At 32.3% G+C, this 17,215-nt stretch overlaps 1 protein-coding gene across 7 annotated transcripts in view; it reads left to right on the top strand.

Moving 5' to 3' along the window:
* The window catches only part of KIAA2026 (KIAA2026 ortholog), a 142,947-nt gene that overhangs the window by 105,298 nt on the left and 20,434 nt on the right, over positions 1-17,215 (top strand). For 6 of the 7 annotated variants that reach the window (XM_047701241.1, XM_047701238.1, XM_047701237.1 and 3 more), the window contains 2 exons: positions 100-189; positions 14,658-14,773. In XM_047701241.1, the coding sequence (XP_047557197.1) occupies positions 100-189; positions 14,658-14,773 (206 nt within the window). The remainder of the gene's footprint in view (positions 1-99; positions 190-14,657; positions 14,774-17,215) is intronic. The other variant, XM_047701239.1, reaches the window with a different exon arrangement.

Genomic DNA, 17,215 nt, shown 5'->3' with positions numbered 1-17,215 from the left:
AAATAATTGTGAATTTAGTATATGTTAAAACAACTTCTGTTACCACATTTTGGTTTTATATTATGTGTTATCAAGCTGTGTTTTTGTGTTTTATTTTAGCTTATTTGCACTAATCTTGATGAACTCAGGGAATTAATCACAAAAATCGAGAATGAACTCAAAGATCTGGAAAACAGTAGAAAAAAATCGGTAGGTGTTGATCCAAAAGTTCTATCTATTATTGTCAGCATTAAAATTTATTCCTGCTTTTTTCTAAAGCTTTTTTTTCAAGTCTTGTTCTCCTGGATTATATAAAAAATTGCAATGAAAAATAGAAACACTGTTCCTTTTATTTCTCCTGTGTTGTCTAGTTTTCATTTTTCATAACAAAAATGGTACCAAGGAAAGTAAATTAATTTTGTTTGCCTGGTTTATATCAGGTATAGTTTTAAGTATTTCCCAATATACTGGTTGGTTGTTTTCTGACTGGTAGTTTTTTGGGTAATGCTTACGTTGCAGATATTCTTTATTAATAATTATATGCTTTTAATGGAAGTTTATTGCTTAGTAAAATAAAAATTTTAATAACTGTGACATAAATAACAAATACAAATTGTTTAGTCCTGCCCCAGATGTTTTTGATACATGCTTAACAGTATCTTTTTAAAACACCTTTATCAGCTGAAGGTCTTTTTTAAACTTTCACTATATATTCTAAATTCACAATTTTACCTTCATTTTTTATTCTTGTGGGTATAGAGTATAAAGGCATTATATTTATTCACTTAACACTTGCTAAAACACTCAATTATGTAATTCATTAAATCACTAATACTTGTTTAGCTGACATTCAGTGATACTGTAGATTCAAAACTCCGTTATACACCAGTAAATAAACGAGGAAGGCTTTAAGCACTGCAGAAAATCAATCACTATTTTAAAAGTCCCTGGGTTTTATGCCTTAGGAATGCCATGAAGCCACTCAATTTTAGGTCTTTGCTCAGAACCTACTAATCTAGAATTATGTATAAAATAAGGATAGTGAAACAGCAAGCTGCATTTCAGCAGATTTGTAGTAGTCATTTTGTATGTTCTCTAGAAAAGACATATTGGTAGCACTCTGAAGGAAAGAGACTTAAGTGCCATTAAAGGACAACTCTCTGAGGTTATTTAATATAGGTGTAAAACAGAGTCAGGCATTTCAGAAGTTTCATGTGATATCCTTGAAAATATTGATATAATCTAAGAGGTAGAATAGAAAAATGTTCATAAAACATTATATTGAAGTATATAATCCTAGAATGTAGAAAACTGTATATTTTTTAGAAATATTTCCATTAAAAATGGTTTAGACCCTTATTAGATTCTTATATGTTCATATATACATATGTATGTATACTTTGTATATATACACATACATATTTTTTATATATACACATATGTATATATGTATACTTTGTGTGTGTGTACACATATGCACACCAGCTGTTTTAAAATTTATCTCTGTGATGTATTTCCCAAACAACATTTATATTAGAATATTTTCTCCTCAACAAAGCTGTTTTTAATATATTTAATGTTATATGCTCATAAAGGACTGATTCTGTCCTTTAATAGGAAAGAATAGTCTTTTAACCAGGGTGTTATTTACAATTTTTGCAGAAGCTGTTTATTTTTAGTGAGTTGTCTGTTCTTCATGAGTCTAAATAGAAATTTAGTTAAATAAATTTGCTAATTGTTTTCTATGCTGCAGGTAAACATAACGTATGCATCTTAACTTGTTCCCACATTATAAATTAGGGTTTTTTATTTGTTTTTAATGAGTAGTTTTATGCATAATGTACTTAATTTATAGCATGTATTGTAAAAGCAAATGATTTCTTCAAAGATCCTTGAGTTTTCCTGTAAAGTCTTCTACCTCACTTCCATATTCCAAGGTATATGCATATTGCCTTCCTTTACAGGAACAAGTAAAAAGGTGAAAGAATACATAGATTACAAATACTTGACATTGTAGTCTTTGAAGGCATGTTTATAAGAAAATTTTAGGTTACATACAGGGTTTAATTGATTAAATTTTGTGACTCTAAATTTTTAACTTGTCCATGACTCTTAGAATTTGCATATTATTTTTTTCTTTTTAAGATTTTATTTATTTGAGAGAGAGAGCTCAAATGTGGGGAGGAGAAGAGGGAGAGGGACAAGCAGACCCTGTGCTGAATGCTCTAAATACTCTAAAACAGTATTTAGAGTCAAAGCAATTTTGTTACTCATCATCAAGGCAGGGGCCCAAGATAGGGCTTAGTCCCAGAATGCTGAGATATGACCTGAGCCAAAACCAGGAGTTGGACACCCAGCTGACTGAGCGACCCAGGGGCCCCGCATATTAGTTTTAAAATATGTTTTCTGCTCTTCAAGAAATAGAAATTCTTGGGACTGTACTTAATGGGGATAATCTTAATGAGATTACTAACATATAAATTATTCCCCTTTAAACTGCCTAAAAGGTTTTTTCATGAATAGCCGATAATGGCCACAAAGCTTAATGGTAGCAATAGACCGTAAATGTTTACATTTTAGTATCATTCCTTATTTTTCTATGGAGACCAATACTGATTATGATAGATGTTAGTTGTAAAAATAATTTTACTGGATGTTTATACTGATATTAAATACTAGTTTGTCTGCCATCATTTGGGAATAAGGTGTTTCACTTAATGAATTTTCTAGATAACCAAAACCTGAACTTTAGGACGATATTTCTTTTTTTTTAAAATTTCTTATTTTAATTATTGAATGACAAACTTATGTGCCTCCTTTTACTATATTGAAAAAAATTTTAACCCTTTTTTGATGAGCCAAGGATCATTATGAATATCCATAATTATACTGATATTCTAAAATTTATTGATGTCAGTAACTCTAATTAAACATTTACCAAAAGACCTTTATGCTATATATTTTGAAGGTGTGTGTGTGTTTTTTTGCTTTTGTTCTCTTTCCTCATTGTCTGTTGTTTCTTGTGTTTGTCCATGTTTTTGCCCTAGCTGATATACGGTGAATTACAAAGCAAGTAACAATATTTATAAGAATTGGACTCATAGTAAGGACCTGAGAGACTTTCTTAGTATTAATTAAGAAATTAAGTGCATGAACTTGTGATGCATTGCCTGTGGGCTTCCTTCACTATTGCCAGACAAATAAGAGTATTAATTTTGATCTTCATAAAAAGTTATCACTGTCAAAACTAAAACAGTATTTAGAGTCAAAGCAATTTTGCTACTCATCTTCAATTTTTATATGTATAATAATGGCCCCAATAAAAAGGGGATGTATTCCATATAGACATTTGCTTGTCATGAATGCCATTGCTAAAGATAGAAATATTTATGTGATAGAGGATTTAACATGAATTTGTACACACACCTCACTTCTTTAGAAGATTTCTTCTCTGCAGGGCCTTTCCAGGTAGTTTTTCCTACCAAAGCAACAAGGAAGAATTATCCCACTCTTCACCCCTTGTCAGCATGTCATTATAAAAGCTTTCCTAACCTCTTGGAGGTTTTGAGGTACTCATTGTATTAGAAGATTTACAGTCTTTTAAAATCTAGATTGTTGACTTATTCTTGTAAGGCAGCTAATTTCATTTATAGTTAATAATGTAAGGGGAGAAAAATACTTTAGTTTTCTTGAGTTTGTTCTAGCATACTTGGTACCATTACTTCATGTAGGAACTTATTCAGAAAAGGCTCAGCATCCTTTGGATCCTACAGTGTTACATATCTAATTATCTACCTGAGATTTGTTTAAAGTGAGATATCTGGTTGAGATAAATAGAAGTATATAGCTTGAAAGTTTTTAAATTTTGTCTTTCTCATTATCATTGAGATCATAGGATTCTTTAATTAGCTAAAGGAGAAATCATAATAACATTTTTATTTTTGTGATTTTAGTCAAGAGATAAAATTTGCATTTTGCCTAATTATTTGGAAAATATCTTTTTAAATTGAGGAAATGTATTAGTTTTCCAGAAAGATAGAACTAAGATATTGATAAATTTGCCTGATCCTATTGTATTTGAGATTTATTAGACATTATTACTCTCTAAATAATCAAAGTCGGAAAATTTTGTAAGGCTTATAACAAGTGGTAGTATCTCTGAGTTTTACATGTGACCCTTTTTTTTCCGATATCTGCCTAATTTCCTTAATGTCTTATGTCATATTTTAGATTTTCAAATAGGTTTCAACCTATTTTTCTTTAATAAGGAGAGATCCATAAAGAAACTGGATATAAAGGAAAAGTGTGAACAATTTGGCCAAAAAGTACAAGATATTATTTATAAGAAAAGAAGCTTCATCTGGATTGTATAATGATGAATGATAGTCTTATCAATATAGAGAAACTGAAATTTAAAATACAAGACATTTTTTCTTTTCTAATACATCTTTTGGTAGTTAGATAACTCAACACTTAGTATAAATATCACAGTCAATATGTTAAAAAAAGCTATAAAACTGCCTTGCTCTTTGATCTTCATCCTGTTTGGAATTTAATTTTTATTTTCCTCATTTCATGCCCCCTTCTTCCCAAAAAAAGAATTTACACAGTGGTGTGTTCAGCAGACTACCTCTAATAGTGAAAATTTGGAAAAAGCCTCTATGTCCAACAGTGGGAAGATGACTAACCAAACAGTGTTAACACAGTGGTATATCATATAGCTAGTAAAATAAAATATTAACAGATCATTGTTACTATATGGAAGTATTTGTGAAATGTTAAATTTTTTTAAATACACAAAATAAGATGAGCCTAATGATTACAATATATAAAAAGACTTGTTAAAAAGAATTGGAAGGGAATTTCAAGTAATAAAGAAAATTAATCTTTATTATGTTCTTAAGATAATTTAAATTTATCATATAATAATAATATTTCTCTTGCCTAACCAAAGGCTGTACATTAGAAAGATCAAACAGAGAAATCAGAAGCTTGGATCAAATGGTGACACCCCATTTTTGGGTCACAGAGTGCTGTATAAGCCACTAGTTAACAATCGGGTATGATCCCAACCCCTCCCCCTTCCCCAAGGAGTCTTCTGGCAATGTCTGAAGACATTTTCGGTTATTGAAGAGGTGGTACTGGCACTTAATGCATAGAGCCCGGCAGTGCTGCCAAAAGTATCCTACATTACAGTGATCCTATAAGGCAGATGATAACGCCCTGCAACAAAAAATTATCTGGCTTCAAATGTCAGATGTGTGGAAATTGCAAAACCCTAACATAAGCCTGTATTTGCTAAGGGCCCTATTCTCTCACTTTTCTGCTGCTGCCAGTTTACTATGGGGAGAAAACACGATGTTTTGAAAGTTGGGTAGAAATCAGTGAAATCAGTCACCCAATCCCGTAATTGAGAGTGCTTTATTAGATCATATACTTCTACTTCAGACTACTGAAATTTGTGAATGTTAATATTCATCTTTACCTTTTATGATTCCATTAGATAGTTAAAAAAAGATTCTTGACTTTATATCCAGCTGTTTTCAATTTATTATGATTTATGGCCTCTCTCAAAGATGTTCATCATTTACCTTTATCTTCCTTTGTATAGGAAATGAAGTAGTTACAATTAACATGATTATATATGTATTTATTTCTTTTTAGAAAGGTGATGTAATGTGTCTTTAAAAAGTGAAGAAATAGTAAGGAATAGAAAGAGATAAATAGAAAAATATAGCCAAATTATGTTTAAAGCTTACATGAAATTATATAGACCCCCAAAACGTAATTGCATATAGTATAAGCTTATATAAGACAAAGGGACTATTTATACATTAATCTTACTTTCTAACACCTATAACAGAAATTTTATTATAATGAAGGATTATGGGATTTTTCCTTCCTCTCTCCATTCTATATCCATGTGTTCACAATGAGGCATCAAATCAAAATTATTTTATAGCTCACTGTTTAGAGTACAAAATCTATTTAATTAAAGTGTAAGAAGTATTAGATACATTTAGAGTCCTGAATATGCCCTAATTAACTTTATTTAATAGCTTGTCTTGTAGATATGGTTGCAGTAATCTCTAAATTATCCTTAAAATTAGTTTAAGTTTTTTACAGTTACATCATTATATATATCCTTTTTTTAAAGATTTTATTTATTTATGTGACAGAGCACAAGCAGGGGGAGCAGCAGGCAGAGGGAAGGGAAGAAGCAGGCTCCTTGCTGAGTAAGGAGCCCAACTTGGGGTTTGATCCCAGAATCCTGGGATTCATTACCTGAGCCGAAGGTAGACAGATGCTTAACTGACTAAGCCACCCAGGCGCGCCAATATCATTTTCTTATTCTAGATTTTCTGGTAAACTACTGGTTAACAAAACTGAAAACAATCTCAGCTGTTGGGGGAAAAATCACTTTGTCTTTAAATAGCTGTATTTAAAGCTTTTAAAATACTAAAACACCCTTTTGGAAGTCATGTACAACAGATAAAATAAACTTCTTTACCTATGTTAGTTACAGTTTCAAGTCTTATTCATAAGGCAAGTACTTCCTCAGTGCCTTCTGTGTGTTATGTATAGTACAAGGAACTTGGATCTGAAATTAAAACAAAGTCCTATCCTCAAAGAATTCACTTAAGAGCTTAAAATTTTATTCCCAATACTGGTAATAAATTTTTAATTTTAATCTAGGTGAGTTGGGCTATCTTCTGTCCTTTTATAAAAGACTTAATCTTTTCTTTTCAAGCATTCAGAAGTCACCATACACTCCAGACACTTGGCTCACTTCCCTTAATTACATGTTTATATGTTTGGAAATAGGGTGGAGGCATAGGTAACATGCATTTTATGAAGAATCAAATGGTAACTAACTGACATGCTCAAAATAATAGCTATTATATAAAAGCTAGATGACAGGAAATGTGAACCAGAGCAATATATGACTGGTAAGACAAAACTTCAGTTAGTACTGAATTATCTAAGAATGCATTATCCACATTTATCTATGGCAAATCTTATCCCTTGGGTATTTTTTAACATTTTATAACTACTCAGCTAAGAACTAGATTTTAACCCTTGTTAATAGTGCTAAGTGTTTCCACTTACTACAATTTGGCATAGTTTGAATCCCAACGGGGAAACTTTCATAAAAAGAATTATTTGAGGGGTTCCGGGTGGCTCAGTCAGTTCAGGGGCTGCCTTTGGCTCAGGTCATGATCCCAGGGACCTGGAATCATGCCCTGCCTCTGGCTCCCTGCTCAGTGAAAGCTCCCTTCTTCCTCTGCACCTCCCACCGCTCCCTTCCCCACTTGTGCTCTCTCTCTCTCTCTCTCTCTCAAATAAATAAAGAAAATCTTAAAAAAAAAAGAAATATAGATCATAAAGAAAATTGAACAGTGCTTAAAGTCACTTTATTAAAATGTAACAGTAATTTATAATGATGACTCAGGTCATCGAGAGTTAAATTTTACTCTTCATGTATTCAGTAAATCTGGAAGACATACTTCTCTCAATTTAAAAAAAAAATTGCATCTAAGGAGAAAACCTTGATTAACTAAGATATTTACTTATGTAGTTTGAATACTTTCTATGGGCCCACTCTGTGCTAGGCTTTGTGATAGAGCCTGAGAAAGTGAAAATAAGTAGGATACTGTCCTTGTTCTTAAGATACCCCAATCTTCATGTCACTTAATGGAATTTTTGTGCTCCAGTGATACCAAATGTAGCATTACTTAGTGATTCAGATTGTGCAGTGACTTGCTTGAGAACCCACCTTTCTGATATATCAGGTATAGATTTAATCAAATGTTGTCAGCTTATTTGCTACCACCCGAAAAGGGTCAAATTCAAATACTTAGCCAGTGGTTAATTTAATTTCCAGTTCAGGATTCTTTATTTGTAAATGCAAGTGGTTGTATACCATTAGTATACATACATTGTTAGATTTTCTTTCCGCTAGTAGTGACTACCTTACTAGGAATATGATCTGTCATCAACTTTTTCCTCTCTACAGAGCTAAATGACATCAAAGTTTGGAATAAATTCTAATCATTGATATAGTTGTTTATTTTCATGCTTTCTAGTTAAATGCTAATTTAGAAATATAATGGAAGTATCATTCAGTATGGGGTATCTTTAAAGTACAAATTGTTTCCTTTTCTATTAAATTAGTCTCAAGTGAAAATGAATGATAGAAAATACTAGTATGTGATAGTTCATATTAGAACCTCTGGCAGTGTTAAAGTAACTTTTAACTTTTCCCATGTTAATATGTATATATTTCACTATACACCCAAACTAGCACTTTTTCAAGGACTGTAAACCAACAAAATGAATGTAATGTTTTACCCCTAAAACTGAATATGCAGGGATATATGAGTATGGAGATAGTTTCTTTAGGTAAGCAATAAGAAAAAAAAGTGAATACTTCCTTTTCATTTAATATTATTAAGACTAAGGAGAATGTTAAATAATTGGTTTATTAATATACTTATTATAGTTAATTTGATTTGTGCTGTGTTTTTATACATATGAGTTTAAATTATTTATAAGCTACCCTTAGATAGTGCTAGTGATTTTTTTTTTTTTAAGATTTTATTTATTTATGACAGATAGCCAGAGAGGGAACACAATCACAAGGGAGCTGGAGAGGGAGAATCATGCTCCCTGCTGAGCAGGGAGCCGGATATGGGGCTCTGCATCTCAGGACACTGGGATCATGACCTGAGCCAAAGGCAGACACTTAACGACTGAGCCACCCAGGGGCCTCAACTGCCAATGATTTTAAATGAGACCGTCTTTGTGTATCAATCTGTGCAGCTTTTCTCAAAGTTACTTTCATTTTATTGAAAAGTGAGATATATTGTTATTTAATCCCTTTTCCACAATGGAATTTATGTGACAAGAGCCAAGCCTATAACAAAAAATATTTTGTTATATGATCCAGTTTCTGTGATCTAACATTTATAAGTGAAAGTGTATAGAAAAAAAATGGCATTGATATTTTTGTTATATATATCTTGCTTTTGTACTGTTCGTAATAAAAATTTTTTTCTGTCTCCACAGTAATGATGCTAATCCTCTCAATTTATAAAAGCATTCTTTGTAATATTTATATATGATTTTACTTTTCTTCATAGAACTGTTGATAGCTATTTTGTTTACATATAATGTTACAGGAAAATCTATATAAGTAAGAGGATGGTTTGTGTAAATAAGTTACTTCCACCTAAGTTTAACATTCAAAGCATCTAAATTTATTAAAATGTATAAAATATGTCCATGGTGATAAGACATGTAAGAAACCTGGAATTTATTTGTTTTCCTTTTTTTCTTCCTTTTAGGTGTCCAATGTCTCCAGCATCAGTAGATTGCCAACTCCCTGTCCTTGCAACACCCCAGCCAGCATTATGCTAGTTCTGTCATACCCATCCCCGATTACTGCAGCAGAGTGGAATCGTTCTTTAGTTGTAAGGTAAGTTTCCCTACCCACTCATTTCACACACATAGACTCAGCTTTTCATTTTACAATATTGTGTAGTTTTGTAAGTTTTTTTTAAAGTTTCTTTTCCCATTTGGTTCCTTAGGTCATTAATGTATCATATTCAAAAACTTATAAAACTGCATAATATAATAAAAGCCTTATCTTGTGACCATAGACCAGCTTCTTTTTGTAGTAATCCCTATGAGGTTATAAAACCTCCATTGTTTGACATTTGGGGCATCTCATGGAAAGGGAGCTGGCAATCTGCAGCTGCTGTGGACATTGGATGAGAAAATATTGAAAGGTAAGCTTCAGATTTAGACCATATTGTATGCCTTTGGTTCCATGGTGTATGCTTGAAATTCATACTTTATGTTAAACTTTATAGTAAATTCATGAAAGAAAAATACTACTCTCCTCTTCTTTAAAGTGACCTTCAGTAAATGTTTGCAATATTAGGTTCACATAATACATTGGGATTATCTTAGAAGGTAATTTTTATCCGTGAAAATAGTGGGAATTCTAATATCGAATGAGATATTAAACGAAAATAATATTAAATGAAATAGTTCATTTATCCCCATTTTCACATGTTTGTAAAACAAAGCTATTGCTGACTTTTAGCTTATTAAATATATTTTTTTATTAGAGATGTGGTTATAACACTGTTCCACAAATGACCTTTTACTAATCCTTCTATCTGCTGTCTTTGATTCTGTATTGATCACTACATATAAAGATTGTAAGAGCTTTCTGATTTTTTATTCTGTCCATATTCTTTCCTATGTATTTGAAGAACAGAATTTGCTGTGTTCCTTATTTTTAATTCACTTTTAAACTTTAGAACACTATAATTTTAAGTACTTTTATAATTAAACAAATAAAAATAAGTTTTCTAGGTTTTAATTTTTTCATTACAGAGACACCTACATATAAAGATAAGTACTTTCACAATATAATCTTTTGTTCTTTAGAAATTGTGTGTAGACCAAGTGGTACAGCATTATGTAGTGGAAGGAGAGTTAGATTTTAACGTTCAGAAGAGCTAGAATTCTAACTGAAAAATCTGCTTCTATCTAGAAGTACTTTCCTGTGATTCACTGAGCCAACTTCTCTCTATAAAATTATGTTCTTCTCATTCCCTTTAGGAATTTCCCTTTAGGAATTAGTTGTAATTAAAAACAATTTAATTGTCTCCTTGTTTGATTTAATAATTTCATCCTAGAAACACTGTAGTTCTCAGTTTTTTCCTTTCTGTGTATATAAATAAAGTTGATCAATTAGAAAAGCTATTGCTAGCTTTTAGTTAATAACCTAATTTAAATTCAGGAAATATTTGATTTTACATAGATTTTTACTTTAAACCCAAGTTAAGGCATATCATTGCCATCTCTAACTTCTTTTTGTAAAATTTATAAATTTTTTTCTGTTTACACTAGTCTCATTGTATACTGTGACCACCAGTAGGTAGAAGGGGACGTGGTGTTTTAATTCCTTTAAATTCCTTTAACTTTAAACCCAAGTTAAGGCATATCATTGCCATCTCTAACTTCTTTTTGTAAAATTTATAAATTTTTTTCTGTTTACACTAGTCTCATTGTATACTGTGACCACCAGTAGGTAGAAGGGGACATGGTGTTTTAATTCCATTTGGGTTGTATTAACCAAAGAAGATGATAAATGAAACAAGCAGTATGAGTTTCTTTTTTAGTGTCAAGAGGGGAAAACACTTTACCTAAAATACCCATCCCAGAGCAGTAATTCTGAACTTTTTAAAATTTATGTCCCCCTTTGATAAACATAAAAACTGTGGACACATATACACCATGACAGGATAAAGTGATATCCTTCATTGAGGTCATTGTATTCTTTGTATGTATCTTCTAGTTTTTGCCAAACTTTACTTTCTGCAATTTCCTTTGCTTTCCAAGCATAAAATGATTAAATATGCATTTTTTTAAAGATTTTTTATATTTATTTGACACAGAGAGAGAGTGAGATCACAAGTAGGCAGAGAGGCAGGCAGAGAGAGGAGGAAGCAGGCTCACTGCCGAGCAGAGAGCCCATTGCGGGGCTCGATCCCAGGACCCTGAGATCATGACCTGAGCTGAAAGCAGAGGCTTAACCCACTGAGCCACCCAGGGGCCCCTAAATATGCATTTTAAAATAATGAAATGCCATACCATCACTACTGCAGGTTGAGAATATACACTATAAAGAAAGGGAAGAAATCCAAAAAATATATAAAGTTAGAAGGCCATAGCCGTTTTCAAACAGGTGAGTGAATAAGACAGAATTATATGAAAGTTAGAAATCTAGTCTCTGATGGGGCGCCTGGGTGGCTCAGTGGGTTAAGCCGCTGCCTTCGGCTCAGGTCATGATCTCAGGGTCCTGGGATCGAGTCCCGCATCGGGCTCTCTGCTCAGCGGGGAGCCTGCTTCCCTCTCTCTCTGCCTGCCTGCCTCTCCATCTACTTGTGATCTCTCTCTGTCAAATAAATAAATAAAAAAATCTTTGGAAAAAAAAAAAAGAAATCTAGTCTCTGATTAATATTTATGACCCCATCTCTGTATATAGTTGGCTAGTTCAGTAATATATTTTCTGGACATTGGATTATTTAAAATTTAGTAATCAAAATAATATCAGAAGATAAAATCTAATCTTTTTAAAACTCTTTTCTACAAGAATTAATGCTGTATTTTAGTAGAGACACAAATACAACTGACAAATGTGTTGAAATAATGACATTTCATCTACACAGACTCCTTTCTCTTCCTGTGCCTCAGTCTACCTAGTCCCAAGTTCTGATAATACTGCTAGTCCTTTCGCACTCCCCACACCATCACCACTACACTGATCCAGATAGCAGCCAGACCACCCAGGTTAATTCTGTATCTGCCATTCTTCCCCATATAACCCTCAGTTACAAAGAATTCAGCAAACCTGGTGCTCTCTAGTCTTTTAACACTTTTCCAATTAATTATACCACAATGGTGATATAATTAATTACTCATACCTTTCCTCTTTCTGCTTCCTTTAGCTTAGGAAAAGTTTATTCTCACCATTTCATTTTTGAGCCAAGTAGTAATTCAAAAGTAGAGAAATAATGTTGATGTGCCCATTTTTTTTGTTTTTGTTTTTGTTTATTTTAACTAAAACAGAATGCTACCTTATTCCGCAAATGATTTTAGGTTGACTCTCATCTGCCTTTTCATCTTCTTCACTTAGCTCTCCCTAGGGGAAAGTATTATTTATAGTTTAATAGTTTTGTTTCCATGGGTCAGAATAAGCACTTTGTACCATCACCTAGCTTTTGGGGGAGGGGAGTGGGAAATAAATCTTTGAAGTATAATTTACTGTTAAGGTGGGTCCTTTGAGAAAGCATTTGACAAGAGGGAAGGTTTTTCTAGGTTACTATATGAGATAATTGCTTTCCTTGAATTTTTGTTCACAATATTTTCACTTGTCATGCCATTAAGAAGACACAAGAATTAGTCATTGAGCCTAGGTTCTGTATTCATTATGTGCACATATGTGCACATAATGATCCAATTTTAATTAACCCATTAAAATAATTTCACGTCTTCCTGCTCTTCAAATAAACAGCTTAAAAACCTCAGAGGTAAGAAATGTAGTTGTTTATTTCTACATGCTTAAACATTTTGTTGGTTTAAAGCACAAAACGTTGGAGTAGGAACTATACTATTAATCATTTATGTTTGTGGCTAAAATTTCACGTACACAGATAAAATTTCACATTTCAGTGAATGAAATGTTGAAGGTTTTAGATATATATAAAATTGGGAAATTTAGGCACAGATTTAAAATACATTTTGCTCTAGGGAATAGTTTTTTTTCTTTCCTTTTTTTTGGATGGGAGAGGTTATTTTTCTGACAATGTTCTACACATGTGCAAATTAACTGAAAAATTGCTATGAGACGAAGTCTAATTTTTGCATGTCAAATGTGACATATATATATATATATATATATATATGGCTATATTTTTTTGTTATAAAAGAAAAAAAGTGAATGGACTGAATGGTATGTGAGTTATATCTCCAAAAAAAAAACAAAACACGGTTATATAACAGTAGGTGAAGATGGTGGTGATGTTGATAGGTATGCACTATAACATTATGGAGAGGGGGGCAGAGTTGGCTACCTAAAGATACAACTGCTATAAACTTATTGTTCCTATAGTATATGAATAATTTTATGAGTACTGCTGAAGTGTATTTTTACTAGAGGTTTTTATAATGTATGTTGGATTGCATTATGTGATACAACTTTGAAGAGGTGGTGATGTAGTTCTAAGAACTTGGACTTAGGCATCAGCTAGATCTAGGTTCAAGTCATAGGACCTCGAACAAGTTATTTAATCTCTCTGAGCCATTGTTTCATCATTTCTTAAGTGAGACTAAAATGTACATACAGTAGAGTGTTTTCATAACTGCTTGAGTACATGTGTGCTCTCGTGCTCATAGAACCACTTCCTCCCTCCCCTCTTCCTCACTTTCCTCCCACTTCTTCCCTCCCTCCCTTTCCCCCTCTAGATATAGGTGTAGATATAGAAACGTGAATGAAATACTTAGGCTAATACTCAGCAAATGGAAAGGGGGTGTCAGTAATTATTAGCTCTTACTGTAGCTATAGCATTATAGTATTGAAAATTATGACCATTTATCTCCTTGTCTGTGCTGGAAACATTTTAAAGTACAATAATTATAAAATTTCCTGAGGAAACTTCCTGAGGAAGTTTGTTAAGACTGATTTTAAATGTAACAATCCTTTTTTCTCTTTTTCCCCACTCTGGGATAATTACAAAAACTTTACAGAAGTGAGCCATATCAGTTACATATTTAGTGAATTTATATATATGTTTATATTTTTACATGTATTTAGTAAATAATTTATTAAAATATTTATAATTGACCCAATTAAAAACTTCAAAAAATTGTCTCCTTGTTTGATTAAATAGGTTTTAGATTTCTCCAAATAGAATTGAGAATCTCTAAACTATTACAAATAAGATTTATTACAAGACATTTTTCTCCTTTATAGCCTTCTAAAGAAGACATACTCATTTGATGGGTATTGGCATTTCATTTTGTGTTTTACTCAGAAAATAAGGCCTGACATTGACTTTTAGATTAAATCTAAAGGATTTATTTTAACATTGTGTTTTTAGGGCAAATGGTATCATCGGAGGCAAGCAGTAAAAGAATTGCATGGTACGTTGATACGCCTTTTAAATGAATTGCTGCCATGGGAACCAAAGTTGATGAAAGCTTTTCAAAGAAACAGGTAATTAGAGATTTATAATCTGTTTTACCTATTTTAGGGCTCTTAATTTATGATTATGGGGAGATGTCCTGGAATCATTTTGTAATGTTCCATTGATTTATATTTCAGGAGATATTTTTGAGTCCCTGCAAGGTACTTCCTAAGCCCTGAAAATGTAGTATTGATTAAATAAAACCATGCTCTGTGGCTTACATTCCTTCTCTTTTTTTCCAGTTTTTTTCTATTGTGGTAAAATGCACAAACAAAATTTACCCTCTTAACTAGTTTTAGGTGTATAGTTCATTGGTAATACATACATTCATAATGAATGTTATTCTTAACTCCCATCTATCTCCTGAACTCTTCCTCTTATAAAACTGAAACTCTATACTTATTAAATAACTAACTCCCCATTCTCTCTCCTCCCCAGCCCCTGACAGTCACCATTCTAATGTCTGTCTATATGATTTGACTACTCTTAATTACTTCGTATAATATACAATATTTGTGGTTTTGTGACTGTCTTATTTCACTTAGCATATTTTCAGGGTTCATCCAAATTGTAACATATGTCAGAATTTCCTTCCTTTTTAAGGCTCTGTGGTATTTCATTGCATGCGTATACCTACCTTTTGCTTCCTCATTCATCTGCTAGTGGACACATGAGTAGTTTTCATGTTTCAGCTATTACAAATAATGTTGCTGTAAACATGGGTGTGAAGATATCTCTTCAAGATACTGCTCTCAGTTCTTTTGGTTTATACTTAGAAGTGGACTTGCTGGATCATATGGTAATTCTAATTTTTTTAATTTTTTAAAGAACCACCATAGCCTTTTCCACAGTGTCTATACAGTTTTCCATTCCCACCAACAATACATAAGGATCCCAGTTTCTCCTAATCCTTACCAACGTTTGTTATTTTGTTTGTTTCTTATAGTAGCCATCCTAATGAATACTAGGTGGTATATTGTTGTGCTTTTGATTTGTATTTACCTAATGATGTGCTTATTAGTTATTTGTGTATCTTTGGAGAAATGACTATTCAAGTCTTTTGCCCATTTTTGAATTAGCTTATTGATTTTTTTTTGTTGTTGATTTTTAGGAATTTTCTGTATATTCTGGCTACTAATGCCTTACTGGGTATATTATTTGCAAAATTTTCTTCCATTCTGTGTATTACCTTTCTGTGTTGTTGATAGTGCCTTTGATGAACAATTTTTAAAATTTTCCATGAAGTCCAGTTTCTTTTTATTTTGTTTATAGTTGTTGCCTGTGCCTTTAGTGTCATTCCCAAGAAATAATTAGAAAGTTTAGTAGTTTAAGTTTTGAAACCAAGTAATTTGAGCACTCCCGCTTTGTTTTTTATTTTTCAAGACCATTTTGGCTGTTTGAGGTCCCTTGAGATGCCATATGAATTTTAGGATGTTTTTCTATTCCATAACAAATACCATTGGGATTTTGGTAAGGATTGCATTGAATCTGTGGAACAATTTGGGTAGTATTGACATCTTCAAAATATAAGTCTTCCAATCCATGAATATGGGATGTGTTTTCATTTATTTAGTCATCTTTAATTACTCCTCCAGTGTTTTGTAGTTTTCATTGTACAAGTCTTTCACATCCTTGATTAATTCCAAAGTATTTTATTCTTTTTGATGATATTAAAAACAGAATTGTTTCAAGTTGCTTTTCAGATTGATTACTGTATAGAAATGCAACTGATTCTTGTGTGTTGACTTTGTATTCTGCTACTTGCTGAACTCATTTACTACTTATAACAATTTTTATGTGGAATCTTTGAGGTTTTCTATGTAATAAGATCATGTCATCTGTAAAGAGAGATTTATTTTTTTTCTTTGCTATTTGGATGCCTTTTCTTTTTTCTTGACTAATGCTTGGTTTAGAACTTTCAGTACAGTGTTGAATAGAAGTAGTAAAAGTGAGCATCCTTGCCTTGTTCCCAAACTTAGAAGGAAAAGGTCTTTCTCCATTGAGTGTGATGTTCACTATGCATTTTTCTTGTATGGCTTTTCTTACGCTGGGTTAGTTTCCTTCTATTCTCAGTTTGCTGAGTATTTTTATCATGGAAAGATGTTGAATTTTGTCATTATTTTTCTGCAGTTGAGATAAGCATGTGGTCTCTTCACTTTATTATTTTAATGTAGCATATGACAATCAATTTTCATATGTTGGACTATCCTTGCATTCTAGGAATAAATCTCATTTGGTCATAGTCATAATCCTTTCAATATGCTACAGAATTTGATTTGCTTATATTTTGTTTACCCAGATCACTATCTTATCTGGGGGAGCATGGGAAGATGGCAGAGAGGGTAGACCCTAAGCGTACACTGCCCCATGTTTACAACTAGATATCATCCACATCCAGTCATTAAACCAGAGAGCAGTCTGAAGACTGGCAGAACAAACTCTACAACCAAATATAGAGAAGCTGCATCTGA

This window comes from Lutra lutra, chromosome 13, assembly GCF_902655055.1.
Source record: "Lutra lutra chromosome 13, mLutLut1.2, whole genome shotgun sequence".
Taxonomy (NCBI): Eukaryota; Metazoa; Chordata; class Mammalia; order Carnivora; family Mustelidae; genus Lutra; species Lutra lutra.
This window is presented reverse-complemented; position numbering and strand designations above follow the sequence as displayed.